At 35.3% G+C, this 16,254-nt stretch overlaps 1 protein-coding gene across 5 annotated transcripts; it reads left to right on the forward strand.

The window, feature by feature from the left end:
• The first annotated feature begins 180 nt into the window (after nucleotides 1-180).
• prdm15 (PR domain containing 15) lies at nucleotides 181-15,905 on the forward strand. 5 transcript variants are annotated; one of them, XM_067399220.1, is made up of 24 exons: nucleotides 181-222; nucleotides 2,150-2,189; nucleotides 2,337-2,430; nucleotides 3,195-3,348; nucleotides 3,425-3,577; nucleotides 3,692-3,794; nucleotides 3,870-4,127; nucleotides 4,532-4,685; nucleotides 5,563-5,684; nucleotides 5,813-5,907; nucleotides 6,044-6,131; nucleotides 6,893-7,060; nucleotides 7,362-7,456; nucleotides 7,552-7,683; nucleotides 7,902-8,045; nucleotides 10,274-10,440; nucleotides 10,549-10,628; nucleotides 10,779-10,898; nucleotides 10,980-11,111; nucleotides 11,192-11,281; nucleotides 11,365-11,540; nucleotides 12,536-12,613; nucleotides 13,198-13,401; nucleotides 14,740-15,905. In XM_067399220.1, exons 2-24 carry the CDS (start codon nucleotides 2,159-2,161, stop codon nucleotides 15,286-15,288), a joined length of 3,387 nt encoding a protein of 1,128 aa, XP_067255321.1. In that variant the 5' UTR covers nucleotides 181-222; nucleotides 2,150-2,158; the 3' UTR covers nucleotides 15,289-15,905. The 5 variants fall into 5 exon arrangements, with proteins under 5 accessions (XP_067255321.1, XP_067255320.1, XP_067255323.1 ...); XM_067399219.1 differs by lacking the exon at nucleotides 181-222 and adding an exon at nucleotides 1,075-1,710; XM_067399222.1 differs by lacking the exon at nucleotides 181-222 and adding an exon at nucleotides 1,075-1,710 and having other exon boundaries at nucleotides 11,192-11,275.
• The last annotated feature ends 349 nt before the right edge of the window (nucleotides 15,906-16,254 follow it).

Raw genomic sequence — 16,254 nt, forward strand, 5'->3', positions numbered from 1 at the left:
TGTCAAAATAGGATTCAGACATGTACTTTTCGATTAAGATATTTGCTTAATCTAATTAAACAGCTCGAATATTGGTGGAAAATCTCACAGTGGCCTGTTTGTGGGAAAACTTCATTTCCCATAATGCCTTTCGCGGGTCTTATTTCCGGTCCTGCGCGGTTTCTGGAGCGGATTGGAACCCGGAGTCAGGATTCACTAAATGTGTAGACGTTTGGAAAACAGGTAATGACTTTATGCTAAACTTGTGAGGTAGTTATATTCAAAATCATTGAACGAAATGCCCAAATGCTCCTCACTCAAATGTGCAGGAGCAATGAAAAGTGTGAGCGAAGCGAGTTTGTTGTGCTTTGCGCTTTCAAACGTTCTGGCTCCAGATGAGCGCTGCGTCTCCATTCCATCCGCCATGCCGATTGTTCTTTGTTACATTTGCATTGCTGAAAGAGAGCGAGCGCAGCCTGAGATCGGAGTTAAAACCCGGCTACAGTTTGAAATCTTCCCAAATCACGGATTCTGTCCGCGTCGGTCCGTATTGTACTCTTTCCCTGGCTGCTTACAGGCGTTTCATGCGCGGACAGCTCCCTGTTCTGCGTTGTGATTGTTGATCTTGGGAGCATCAACAAAATCTGTTGCATTGTATAATAGGCTTTGTTGACTGACAGCAATGCAATGAACACGTTATAATGGAAAAGTGCATTTGAATGTTTTTTCACAATGGTTTTTTTATGCGTTTACATCTTAAGGACTTTTATAACGTATTATTTAAAATAATTTTCTCTTTGTATATACTAGATATGTACATATGTTTAGTCCAGATTTATAAAGTTATATTAAAAATATATTAAAAACCTAGTTCATGGCAAAATGCTTAAATACACCTGGTGAATGTTTTTTTTTTAAAAATTCACGTCTTTTTTTCTATTCTTTTTTTTTTTTGTGTGTGTGGAGCTTAAAAAATATCTAGGTTGTGCAATGGTAAAACTGTATAAGAAAAGTCTCATTTAAAAGGGAAAAGAGAAATGCTAGCTTAAGTTTTTTGACATAGTATTCTGATATTACTGTGTCTTTAAAAAGTACTTCATTATTTTAATAATTACTGGATGGTAACCGAACCTGATATTTTTTGAGTTATTAAACAATAGTTGTGAAAAATGGTTTAACATTTAACTAAGAACCTAACCCTGGGTTTAAACCTAGTCCCAGACTAAAATCCATGTTTGAGCTATTTTAACTGATAGCATCTTGCACTGACATATCTTAAAATATATATATAAATGTTCACCAGTAATGATTATTATTATTTTTTTCCTCTCGGGCACATTTATAAAAGCTACTTAAATGCCCTAATTGAACTAAGGCCTAATCCTGGCTAAGCCCTGTCTGTGAAACTGGCCTACATGTTTTTAATTTAAAATTAAAAATGTTAAACATATACATATACATATTTGATTTTAATGGGCAAATACTTAAGAGACTATGACTGGATCATTATTGCAGTGATTATTATGTTTCTAGCATGTTATATGTTTGGCAACAGTTCTTTTAACCCTTACAGATGGAGTGTGTAGCTTTTTTTTTTCTCAAACAACCATGTAGGAAGACACATCATGGCCACATTCCAGGATGACAAAGCCAAGAATCATCAGGCTTAAATTGTGAAAGAATGTTTGGAAGGAAACATGAAGAATCATTTTCACACATGAATTGGCACATGTGAGTCCAGTCCTTAAATTCAGTGAAAGTCTTTGGGATGTGCTGGAGTAGACTTTACAGAGTGCTCACCTCCTGCATTGTCAATACAAGATCTTGACCAAAAATTGATGCTCCTTTTGATGGAAATAAATGTTGTGATGTTAAGAAATTAAAAGCTACACATTCCATCAATTAGGGTTAGAAGAACTGTTGCAAAACCTATAACATGCTAGAAACATAATAATCGCAGCGATAAAATATTTGCCTATATATATATATATATATATATATATATATATATATATATATATATATATATATATATATATATATATATATATATATATATATATATATAAAATATGGTGTCAATAAGCACAACATGCCACAAATGAATGATGAAATGAAAAATTGTTACAGGAGTTAAAACTAATGTACATATTTTATGCACCATTTCTAGGGTGTCAGAATGGCAGAGCAGACACCAGATGAGTTTATTTGTAAGTATACAACTATAATCTCACATGTTTATGAATTTGCATGCAACAATATTATATCCTTATTTCGACTATCAAGCTTCTTTTGCTGTGTCCTTTTTTTTATCTAAGTACATGGCATATAATTGCATGTGATTCTTTCATCTGTAGGGTGTGAGGACTGCGGGCAGTACCATGACTCTGAGTGTCCTGAGCTGGGGCCCATCGTCACGGTGAAGGACTCATTTGTTCTAAGTCGGGCACGGTGAGCGGACATGAGTGGCTTTTGGCCAAATACTCTCAAAAAGGGTCTTGGCACCGCCTGAGCGTACTGACCACAATTAGAATTTTGCAGTTTTCAAAGGACTCTGTCTTATGTTTATTATCAGTCTCTTTGTATGACTTTGCATTTCTTTTAATGAGAAATTCTTGTACTATATGCTATAAATTCTTAGTGCCTTTGTGATATTTGTCGCAGAATTGTATTATGACAATAACAGTTCGTAAAATCAGTTTTAATGCTTATGTATATGCAGTGCTGGACAGATTACTTGCAAATTGTAGTCCGTTACTGATTACAAATTCTATTACGAAAATTGTAGTTAGTAATGTAATGTAGATTACTCATTTTAGGTAATGTATTGTGATTACTTTTGGATTTCTTTTGACCTCACTCGTTTATCACTTAGATTTGAATGGGGTTATTGTGTACCATATTGATACATATTTAAAAAAAAAAAAACTGAGAGAGAAAATATTTTCCAACATGAAATCCATTAAGCATTACATTATGCCAGGGTTTTCCAAATTGGGGTTAATGAAAGAACTGCAGGGGGATTTTGAGTCGATGAAAAGCTAATGATTAATTTATTCATAAAGATATAAAATGGAAATGAATTTAAGTAAAAAATATGTAAAAATTATTTAAGTTTATAATATAAGTATATAAATTCTTAATTATTCCAAACTTTTGAATGCTAATATATTTGAAATTTTAACTTAAGAACATAATCATTGTACATGTCTCAGGTCGTCTTTACCAGACAGCTTGGAGATCAGGTCAGCTGAGGAGGGGAATGAAGGCGTGTTTGTGCTTCGACGGCTGGTTAAGAGGACTCGATTTGGCCCTTTTGAGGCCAAGAGGGTTTCAAGCCTTCAAATTGAGGGTGCCTTTCCTTTAAAGGTAAACAATAGACCGTTAATATGCCACTCCTATCCAAATGGCCTATACTTAATGTTTTATCCATTGTGCATCTTAGATATTCCAAAAGAACGGCTCGGTGGTGTGTTTTGACACATCCAATGAAGACGACTGTAACTGGATGATGTTGGTTCGACCTGCCACAGACCACAAACACCAAAATCTGACAGCCTACCAGCAAGATGATGATGTTTACTTTAATACATCACAGGTACATTGATGCTACACATGACTTAGATTGTAAAATTAAGTTTTTTTTATTGCGGTGTTATTAAACTTCAAATGCCAATTTACTTGAATTATTCCTTCATTTTCTCCATTTCAGGATGTTCTGCCTGGGACAGAGTTGAGAGTCTGGTATGGAGCTTTTTATGCCAAAAAAATGGATCGGCCTGTTCTTAGGCCACCTTTACTTCCACCTCCACAAGGTAAGTGTGCTTTAATGTATCTGTGCAGTGTGCAGTATACTTCTGCTGGGTGTAATTAACTTTTTGCCTCTACAGAAATGGTGTCCAGCAAACCTGGAGTCCCTCTGTTGAAGGGGCCACCAACAGAAACCCTTCCTGTCCCAGACCAGCTGCTCTGCCAAACCCCAGCACCTGCCGCAGACCCACCTGTCCAGCAGATTGCAAAGGCGGTACCCCAAAACAACACAGCCAGCGTTGCCCCCACTCCACCTGAGCCAACCAGAAAACAAGGAAGACCACGACGGACAAAAGCACAGAAAACTGCGCAGAGTGGACCAGCTGATTCCGGTCAAGGTGAGGTGGGAATTTCAGGGGTAAATAGTAGGGTTGTCAAAAGTACCAAGAAATTTTAAAAATGTGATGAGACCCTAGCATTTTGAGCATGGTTGAGCGGATTCTTAAACACCTCTGATTGGCCATTGTGTTCACTGGCTCATCAGATATGTCTGTGATTGGCTACAATGATCGACGCTTCAAAAACATGTTGTAAATAGACATCAATGACGCTCTTAACCGCTCAAAATGCTTGGGGGAAATGCTGGTATTGTCACATTTTTTCAAATTTAAGTAGGCTACTGACTTGGTACCAAAGTCAGTACTTTTGACAACCCTAGTATATAGGGGTTTGACCTGCAAAGTAGGTTTTTAAAACACATTTTGCAGAGAATGAGCTTTATTTTTCACCTCTCGTCTAGCAGAATCTACTGTTTCTGCATCTGGTGAGCAGCCTCTCAGTACTGTGGCTCCTGATGTTCCCCTGTCTGTACTGGATGTCCAAGAGGTCATGGTTGCTGAAGACGGCCCACCACTCAAAACATCTCGGGTGACACGCTCCCCCATCTCCTCTGGGAAGTAAGAGCAAACTTTATTCATTTATATCACATCCTCAGTTTTAAAGCACATACTCTGCTGTTTAAAAGTTTGGGGTTTGTTTTATTGAAAGATAGAAAGAAATGAATACTAAGGATGCATTAAATTGATCAAAAGTGACAGTAAAGAAATTTATAATGTCACAAAAGATTTCTATTTAAAATAAATGCTGTGCTTTTGAACTTTATATTGATCAAGGAATCTTAAAAAATGTATCACATTTCCACAAAAATATTAATCAAATATTAAACTGTTTTCAACGATATTAAGCAGCAGTTGTTTTGCCATCACAGGAATTGATCCTGGGTGATCCTGGGTGGAGTAACTTCCTGTTGATGTTCAAAGTGTGGTCAAACAAAACAGAGGCTAGCTAGACCCTCCCTCCTCTGCCTCCCCTCCGTGCTTCCTGAAACAGTCAGGCATTTAAAATCATTCTTGTCGGTTATTGGCTGGAGCGTGTTTATTATGATTCGTGGTCTAGGCTGCACCAGTTTGTTTTGTTGCCGTTTTTGGAGCTTGTGGCGACTAAAGAGACCGCATTTTTTTACAGTGTGTTTAAGGGACAGGCAGCTAGCAGATAGTGAGGAGATGTTTGCTGTATGTGACAAAAAATGTTTTGGCCTAAAAACGCGTGACATCACTTAGAGCACCTTTAAAATAAAAAACAGGTATTTAAATTGTAATAATATTTCACAATAATAGTTTTTACTGTATTTTTGCTCAAGTAAATGCAGCCTCGGTGAGCGTATGAAACTTCTTTCAAAAACATGAACAAATCTTACTGACCCCAACATTTTTGAACAGTAGTGTAATTTCACTTCTTTTCATTGATCAGTTCTTTATCCTGTTTTTCTGTTAGACCTGGTATAAGGAAACGATCTCTGCGGCAGGGTGGTGATCATAAAAGAGTTTACCAGTGCTGCCTCTGCTGTAAGGTGTTTCAGAACAGCAGCAACCTCAACCGACACATCCGTTCCCATGGTAACTCTCCCATCATCCCTGGAAATAACTTATCACACTGCATAACACCTTTTGAGGTTATTAGATGTCATTATTCAGCCATATGCTCATGATTTATTTCTAATATAAACTGTTTTCTTCACTTACAGGTGATAAGTGTTTTAAGTGTGATGAGTGTGACAAGATGTTTAGTCGAAAAGAGAGTCTTAAACAGCATATATCTTACAAACACAGCAAGAATGAGGTATGGCACATTTTTAACCAAACTTCGTTTACTGACTTTGTTTGCTGTTAAAAATAGCATATTTTAAAATGTCGAGTTACTTTCATTTTACATGAATCTGTGTGACTTTGTATGTTGTATTTGTGTGTTTTCTTAGCCTGATATAGAGTATAGGTACAAATGTTCAACCTGTGAGAAATCCTTTCGAGTGGAAAATGCCTTAAGATTTCATAACTGCAGGACAGGTAAATAGGTTTCATTTTAATATTCATTCATTAAAATAATCTTAGCAAAATGTTGCACAGTACTTTTCTGTGTTTTAGATTTATGGGGATGTATTCCAAACCATTTACACAAATTTGCATAATAAATGATAATAATAATACTGCTACAATTACTATTAATAATAAATATTAATATTATTACTGATAATAATTATAATGTTTGTGTTTTATGAAAATTTTTTTAGTAGTATAATTTTTTTAATATATTATTGTACTATTGGTCAGTTTACTTTTTTAGGGCTGCCGGTTTAGTTCACTAGTTCAGTGTGATTAACAGACACGAGTTGCAAAAAAAGACATGCCAATTGATAAGGATATTATGTAATTAATAATGAAATTAATTTTAATTAATAATTAAATGAACTACAATAAGATTTCTTTTGTATAGATAATGTTAATCTTAACATTTACTACTACGTTTTTAAGATCAAAAGTTAAGTTAATGCACTGTGAACTATCTTGAACATATTTATATTCTAACATTAACAAAGATTAATAAATGCTATAAAAATATATTACTCATTGTTAGTTTATGTTAATTAATGCATTAACTGTTAACAAATGAGACCTTATTGCAAAGTGTTACCAGTTTTAAAATTCATGTATTTTATAACTTGAATTTTATGCCTTTAGAAATAAAATTTCCAAATTGTATAAATGAATACAGTATGTATTTGGCAGCATGCACAACATCTATTTTGTATGTTTTCCTCTTGTTGCAGATGACAAAACATTCCAGTGTGAGATATGTTCAAGGTTTTTCTCCACTAACAGTAATTTGTCCAAGCACAAAAAGAAACACGGAGAGAAACTGTACGCGTGTGAGATCTGCAATAAGATGTTTTACCGCAAAGATGTCATGCAGGACCACCAGAGGCGGCATGTTGTTGGTGAGTTACGAATGTTACAGCTTCAAATAAATTATGTGATTTGGTTTTTCAGATAAAACAAGAAAACACTCATGCAGAACACATGTAGAATATTCATATAAAGTCATTTTGAAAGTTAAAAATTGCAGGTAAAGTCTGTTTATCTAATCAGTAAATAAACACAAACATCTGCTCTACTTGAGTTCTCCGTTTCTAGGCCTCATTAACTTTTGCCCTTCTCCGTAGGTAAAGATCATCAACCATTATGTCACTTCCTTTGTGTGTGCACTAATGGCTTCCACCACCCATTGCTTTTCCACAGGCCCGAAAAACATGAAACGTGAGGAGCTTGAAGCGAACGGGGAGGAGGGAAGCAAATACAGAAAGGAGCCTTCGGCGTGTCCAATTTGTGGAAAGGTGATGTTCTTAGACCAAGGACACCATATTTGTTGTTCATATCAGATCTGTGCAGCATTGAATAAATAAATAAAACAAATAACTTTTTATTCAAGGTGTTTTCCTGTCGGAGTAACATGAACAAACACTTACTAACCCACGGGGACAAGAAATACACCTGTGAGATCTGTGGCCGCAGGTTCTTCCGTGTGGACGTCCTAAGAGATCACATCCATGTTCACTTTAAGGTGAGGAAAAGTGGCATGCGAAACTTATAGAGTAATTGGTGGGTCAACTGAATGAATAGTTGACTAGTCAGCCTGAAGGAAGTGCTGAATAAATAGGGTCCACTGGCTCCCATTAAAGACATTTTTGTTAAGGGGCATTCACATGCTTAAAAAGTTGTTATATAAGTGATAATAAGTTATGGTGTACTCTAATTAAGTTCCAAAACCATCTCTTTCAGGACATCGCCTTAATGGACGAGCAGGAAAGAGAGGACTTCATTAAGAAGATTGGCATTTCTATGGAGGAGAGTGATGACAGTTCTGATGAGGAAGATGAGAAGAACGATCCTGAACATCACAAATACAGCTGCAAGAAATGTCAGGTAAAGTTGGAGCTAATGTCATTAATGATTATTAATTAAAATTTTCAGCCTTTTGATGTTATATATATAGATATATATATAATATATACATATATACATATATACACCGGCCACTTTATTAGGTACACTTTGCTGGTACCAGATTGGACCCCCTTTTTCCTTCAGAACTGCCTTAAAGTTGCCCTTTAAGGCAGTTCTGAAGGAAAATTGAATTTATCTTGGCATAGTTAAATAACAAGAGTTCAGTACATGAAAATGACATACAGTGAGTCTCAAACTCCATTGTTTCCTCCTTATATAAATCTCATTTGTTTAAAAGACCTCCGGAAAACAGGCGAATCTCAACATAACACAGACTGCTACGTGACAGTCGGGGTGTACGCTCCCAATTATGAACAATTATGAATTATTCAACATTATGAAAGGCATTAGACAAGGACAGAACGTCTGGATGTGCACAGCTGAATCATCAGACTAGGTAAGCAAGCAAGAACAATAGCAAAAAATGGTAGATGGAGCAATAATAACTGACATGATCCATGATATCATGATATTTTTTGTGATATTTGTAAACTGTGTTTCTAAAAGTTTGTTAGCATGTTGCTAATGTACTGTTAAATGTGGTTAGAGTTACCATCGTTTATTACTATATTCACAGAGACAAGAGTCATCGCTATCTTCATTTTTAAACACTTGCAGTCTGTATAATGCATAAACACAACTTCATTCTTTATAAATCTCTCCAACAGTGTAGCATTAGCCGTTAGCCACGGATCACAGCTTCAAACTCATTCAGAATCAAATATAAACATAAATACAATACTCACATAAACCGATGTATGCATGCAGCATGCATGACGAACACTTTGTAAAGATCCATTTTTAGGGTTATATTAGCTGTGTGAACTTTATGCTGTTCAAGGCAATGTTTACATTTGATTCTGAATGAGTTTGAGGCTATGATCAATGTCTAAAGCTAACATTACACACTTCATTTATAAAGAATGAAGTTGTGTTTATGAATTATACAGACTGCAAGTATTTAAAAATGAAAATAGCAACGGCTCTTGTCTCCGTGAATACAGTAAGAAACGATGGTAACTTTAACCACATTTAACTGTACATTAGCAACATGCTAACGAAACATTTAGAAAGACAATTTACAAATATCACTAAAAATATCATGTAATCATGGATCATGTCAGTTATTATTGCTCCATCTACCATTTTTCGCTACTGTCTTTGCTTGCTTACCTAGTCTGTTGATTCAGCTGTGCACAGATCCAGACATTAATACTGGCTGCCCTTGTCTAATGCCTTGAACATGAGCTGGCATATGCAAATATTGGGGGCGTACATATTAACGAGCCCGACTGTAACGTAACAGTCTGTGTTATGTTGAGATTCACCTGTTCTTCAGAGGTCTTTTAAACAAATGAGATTTATATAAGAAGGAGGAAACAATGGAGTTTGAGACTCACTGTATGTCATTTACATGTACTGAACTCTTGTTATTCAACTATGACAAGGTCAATTCAATTTTCCATTCTATGGCACCTTTAAATCACCTTTCTTCCCCATTCTGATGCTCAGTTTGAAATTCAGCAAATCGTCTTGACAATGTCTACATGCCTAAATGCATTGAGTTGCTGCCATGTGATTGGCTGATTAGATATTTATGTTAACGAGCCGTTAAACAGGTGTACCTAATGAAGTGTCCAGTGAGTGGATATATTTATAAATATATATATACTGTATATATATTTTTTTAGTTTTTTGCGTACCCATCACCATTTATTGATTGCTGCAAAGTACATTCACGTTTAATGCAAGAATTAAAATACATTAAAAATCTAGGTAAAAAATAATCGGTGTATGTTTTGATATTTATTTATTTATTTGTATGCACCACTATATGAACAATAAATAGTAATAAACAGCAATATTTACCTACATATATTTCCACTAAAACATTTTATTTAAAAAAATACACATCAGATGTATAGACTTCCATTAAATTTTTGAGCGGGGCCATTAACAAATCATTAAATCACTTCATTGAAATTTAATTGGTTCACAGAAACATTTCATTGCTAAATAAAAAGTACATTAAAATCATTGTGACTTTCATGATGTTGCTTAATCTTTTATTGCCAGCAAAATCATTAATTTACGCACCATTAACATTCATTCTCTCTTCACCACTTTTTACCTTACCCTAACTTCAGCAGGTGACATTCGCCAAGGGTCGTGACTACTTGAAACACATAATGGACATGCATAAGGAAAAAGGTTACAACTGCACCATGTGCAACCGCCGTTTTGCTCTGAAGGCCACGTACAACGCTCACCTGGTCATCCACCGAGACCACCTGCCCGATCCTGCAGTGCAGAAGTAAGACAGACAGATTGGATTTAAAATATTTGCTTCTTCATGAAGCTTTTGAAAGCCATTTAAGATTCTTTTTTGCAGGAAAGTTAAATGCCATTACTTTCTTCACAGATACATTCATCCATGTGACATGTGCGGACGGATCTTCAACAGCATCGGCAACCTGGAGAGGCACAAAATCATCCACACAGGTGAGTCTTAATACTACAAGTATAGCACACAGGTAGAAAAATAGATATTATGCTCTGAGATGAACAACTTCTATGATTTTTTAAGTATTTAATAACTTAAATTTTTAGACAAGGCTTAATTAAAAGTGATAAACCCTCTGGCCGCTGCAGGAGTGAAAAGCCATTGCTGTGATCAGTGTGGAAAGTCCTTCGCCAGGAAAGACATGCTAAAGGAACATCTGAGAGTCCATGACAACGTCAGAGACTTCCTGTGTGCAGAGTGTGGGAAAGGTGCAGACATTTATCCATCCCACAATACACCTTGCATCAGTTTTAACTGGATGTGTACATAAATGCATCTTTGTTTTCCAGGCATGAAAACAAAACATGCTCTACGGCATCATATGAAGCTGCACAAGGGAATTAAAGAATACGAATGTAAAGAGTGTAACCGCAAATTTGCCCAGAAAGTCAACATGCTGAAGCATTACAAAAGACACACAGGTGAGAATCATATACTGTAATGTTACATATGATACACATTACAAAAAAATGACTCAAAATATAATAATGTTTTCCTTCAGGCACTAAGGACTTCATGTGTGAACTGTGCGGGAAGACGTTTAGTGAGAGAAACACAATGGAGACGCACAAGCTTATCCATACAGGTACAGGTGACTAAAATATTACACAGAGTTTGGTTTAATTACAGTAAAACAGTTTAATATATTTACTCTCATCTTTCTCTCTTTTGCAGTTGGAAAGACATTTTCTTGCTCCGTCTGTGACAAGAAGTATGTGACGCAGTATATGCTGCAGAAACACATGCAGTTGACTCATGAGAAGGTGGAGGCTCAGAGCTGCCACCTGTGCGGCACCAAAGTCTCCACACGAGCTTCCATGAACCGCCACATGCGCCGGAAACACCCCGAGGTGAGAAATAAGCACACACTTCCAGGGTTAATGAAGTTACTGAGTAAAATATTTGTTGAAAACGTTTTTCCTTTGATATTGTCTATGATAATTAAGATGAAAATGACAAATAATGATAATTCACTTATTTTAATTAAAACACAATATGTAATGTGATGCGAAAAATATCATGACAAGATATTAATGATGCACTAACAATGACAATGTACATTTTTCACATTTAAATTAAATAAATGTTTAAATAAATAAACTATACATTTTTCAAAATAACTATTTGTAAATTTTCATCAAATAAATATTGTTTTTGTTGAGTAAATTACATGTTATTTTAGTCAGAGTAAACTGGCCTAAAATAAAATTAATCAATTCATTAAATTGAAAAAGTAATGTATATAAAATCCCCAAATATTGACTGAATTTAAAGGACATTTTCCTTTCATTTACGGAGCCCCGCACATGACATGTGGACAAAAAAAACAAAAAAAAAATTAAAATAAATTGTAAAAAATATAATAAATAAATAAATAAATAAATAAATATATAAATATATATATATATATATATATATATATATATATATATATATATATATATATTATATATATTATTTTGTGGCCATGAATTAAGAATTCATTCTCTCGTTTTACTAAATAGTGGCCACAAATTAAAAATGTGTTTCCATGACTTATTAATTGGTTCCCTCTTATAGTAAATCGTGGCCACATTGAACTAATTCGTTCCCTCATTTTGATTTAACTAAAACAATGAAACGAAATGTTATATTGTGCGCACTATTTACTTTAAATGAGGGAACTAATTGGAAAAACGTGCTGACGTATTAGTAAGTTGTGGGAACTAATTGTTAATTTGTGGCCACAATATTTTTGTCCTCATGTCATGTGCAGGACTTATTCCATATTCCATTTTTTGATCACACCTTTAAGATGTTTGAGCTTATGGAAAGCCATATGTGTAAGCTTTGTGTGATCTTTCAGATTGTGGCTGTACGATTGGGTGACTTTGATCTTCAAGAACCATCAACAGTCGACGCCTCTACCATTAGTATTGCACAGGTTTGTCTTTTAACAGCCTGTATTACATGATGATAGAGAATGAAAATTAAAGGGTTAGTTCACCCAAAAATGAAAATTCTGTCCTTTTAATACTTACCCTCATACCGTTCCACACCCGTAAGACCTTTGTTAATCTTAAGATATTTTAGTTGAAATCCGATTGCTCGGTGAGGCCTCCATAGGGAGCAATGGACACTTCCTCTCTCAAGAGCCATTAATGTACTAAAAAAATGTTTAAATCAGCTCATGTGTGTACAGTGGTTCAGTATTAATATTATAAAGCGACAAGAATATTTTGATGCGCCAAAAAAACGAAATAATGACTTATTTAGTGATGGCCGATTTCAAATCACTGCTTCAGAGTGTTATGAATCAGCGTGATAGTGAGGATATTGTGGCATGAGAGATGTTTCTTCTACATTTTTTTAGTTATATGTTTGGTCTTTATTAGATAGGATAGTGTAGATGAGACAGGAAGCACAGATGCTCTATATATGTCCACAAGGCTATTGCTCTGACAGGAGAGACATTTCAATGTGTTTTTTTCATTATTATGGTTTCTGTTTGTTCTCTCTGTTGTTCAGCCCTCTCTGACTCTGGAGAAAGGCTCTCTTGCTGCGGAAAAAGTCTCCAGGAACTCCAATCCCTCCAAGAAGAGGGCAAAACTCCTGCCTCATGAACCTGAACTGTCTGATTCAGACGAGTACGCTGACTTCACCAGCAGAACCAATGAGTTCTCGACCACCGTGGGAGATGAAACTAACTCTGCTGTTCAGAGCATTCAGCAGGTTCGTTTAATCAGAAATAATCTCTTAGCATTTCGCCCTTTAAAGTTAACATAAAAACAAAATTGAGCACATATACACTACTGTTCAAAAGATTGGGGTCAGTACAATTTATTTTATTTTTTTTATGAAATGAAAACATTTATTCAACAAGGCAGCATTAAATTGATCAAAAGTGACAAATGTTACAAAAGATTTGTATTTTAAAATAAATGGTGTGCTTTTAAACTTTCTGTTCATCAAATAATCCTGAAAAACAAATGCTGAAAATTCAGCTTTATCATCACAGGAATAATTACATTTTAAAATATATTCAAATTGTAATAATATTTCACAATATCCTTGTTTTTACTGTATTTTTTGATAATATAATTTCATCCTTGGTGAGCATAAGAGACTTTTACCAACCCCAAACTTTTGAACGGTAGTGGAATGTAAAACTGAACGCTAAAATCAGTCATGTATAATTCTACAACTGAGCTTAGGCATCACAGCATTATAATATGTATATAGTATGATATAGTATGTGTATAGTACGATGTATGCAAACAGTATGAAAATTCATTTATTATTCATTTCATTTATTAAAGATTATTTTTAAAAGTGCTATTAAATTATTAGTGTTTTAAACACTTATTATAAGTGAGTTATAGTAAAGGGTATCTAAAGAAAAAATAAAGGAGCATGAGCATGTGCAATTAAAAAGCAGTACTTTTACATTTAAAAAGCTCTAACATTGTCCGATAACCAGTACAAATTATATTTGTACTTTTACATTTAAAAAGCTCTAACATGGTCCGATAACCAGTATGGTGCCAATATGTACTGAACAGCAGGGAAGGCAGTGTCTTCTCAAAAAAAAATAAAAATAATATATATATATATTTATATATATATATATATATATATATATATATATATATATATATATATATATATATATATATATATCGATATATATATATATATATATATATCGATATTACAAAAATAATACAATGCGAAAATTACAAAAAGTATAAAAGTCACATTCACTTTGTCCAACAGCGTCACCAGAAGCTTGCCTCCCCTGAGCCCATTGATTTTTAACAGACCCCCCCAAAGCACACCAATGCTGCACAGTATCCTTAGATCCAATCAATTCCTGATGGATAAAATCACATTTTTTTTTTCTTGTTGAATATTATGTTTCACCTTGAAATCACAGAAGCAAAATGGGTTGCAAATGCCATTTCATGGACTTTAAAACCAACAGATATTTCAGTTTGGTTGTGCATGTTATTTTAGGTGTTGCTTCATTCAGTTATATTGAATAATCTCCTGTCAAATGTACACACACAGGTGGTAGTGTTGGCGGACCCCAGCGCCCCTCCAGCCCCCTCCAGCTCGGTCAGTTTAACCAACATCACTGTGACTCCCATCACCACACCCGCTCCCGCCCAGTTCAGCAGCCTGCAGCCTGTCGCCGTCAGCCACCTCACTCCGAGCGATCGGCCCCTCACCCTGGACAGCTCCATCCTCACCGTGACCTTCGATGCCGTCAGCGGTTCGGCCATGCTGCACAACCGTCCAGCAGATCTCCAGTCAGAGGCGGTGGGATCCACGGGGACCGCGGCTCCACAATCAGTGGCGCATTTCATCAACCTCACTACCTTCGTCAACCCGATCTCCCACCAACTGGAACAGCCCGCTTTAACCTGGAGGCCCGTCACACCGGCTGATGGAGATCATGCGACCACCATAGATGACACCCAGACGGATGTTCAGCCCTCTCAGGCACCACCGGAGCAGCCACAACCACTGCCAGAACAAAGGCATCAGATTCAGCCACAAGTCACGGGACCTCCTCAACAACAAACCACTGCTGCACCGCAGATGTTCAGCTACTGAGAAATGAACTGTACGATGTAATTTACAGCTAAGGTCCCTTTTTTGGAAATTGGACCAATATGATGAAAGTTAATAATTGAGCACTTCTCATAGTTGAAAATATGACTGTGACTATAAGGGCAGCACACGCCTTTTGTTCGAATTTATGAAAAACCAGTAGACAATTTCAACAAATCATTAAGATGCTGAATATTATTTTTTTTATGAATGCATGAAATGTCTGTTTATGAATTAAGAAAAAACAGGGACCTTAGTTTTTCAAAAGGATAACTAAAATTATATTTGTTGTTTAATGTCATTCTGTAGCACCTGTGGAGTGATGATGTCAAAAAGAATGAATCTTTAGAAATGCAATACATGGATATATTGTATTGTGAGTGCTAACTGGAAATATTTTCTATTTTTTCTTTCTTTTTTTCAAGAAAAATGGGTTGTCCTTCCAATAAATGCATGTATAGACTTGGACTCTCAAATGTGTTGAACTTGTATTAATGGATAGGCTTTAAAATTAAACAAATTATTTCAGTAAACAGTTTTAGTAATAAAAACATTAAATGTGAAATTTATTATATAAAATAAATATATCCACCAAAATCATTACATTAAAAAAATGTCAAATACCAGCATGTAGTGTCATATCCCTTGATCCCTTGATTCACCCAAAAATGAAAATTCTGTCATTTATTACTCACCCTCATGTCGTTCCATGCCCGTAAGACCTTCGTTAATCTTCAGAACACAAATTAAGATATTTTAGTTGAAATCGAGGACTCAGTGAGCCCTTTATTGCCAGCAATGACATTTCCTCTCATAAATGTACTAAAAACACATTTAGTCATCAGTTCCAGTGAGTACAGTGGTTCAATATTAATATATAAAGCGACAAGAATATTTTTGGTGCGCCAAAAAAACGAAATAACGACTTATTTAGTGATGGACGATTTCAAAACACTGCTTCATGAAGCA

The sequence above is a fragment of the Chanodichthys erythropterus genome, chromosome 10 (assembly GCF_024489055.1).
Source record: "Chanodichthys erythropterus isolate Z2021 chromosome 10, ASM2448905v1, whole genome shotgun sequence".
In the NCBI taxonomy this organism is placed as follows: domain Eukaryota; kingdom Metazoa; phylum Chordata; class Actinopteri; order Cypriniformes; family Xenocyprididae; genus Chanodichthys; species Chanodichthys erythropterus.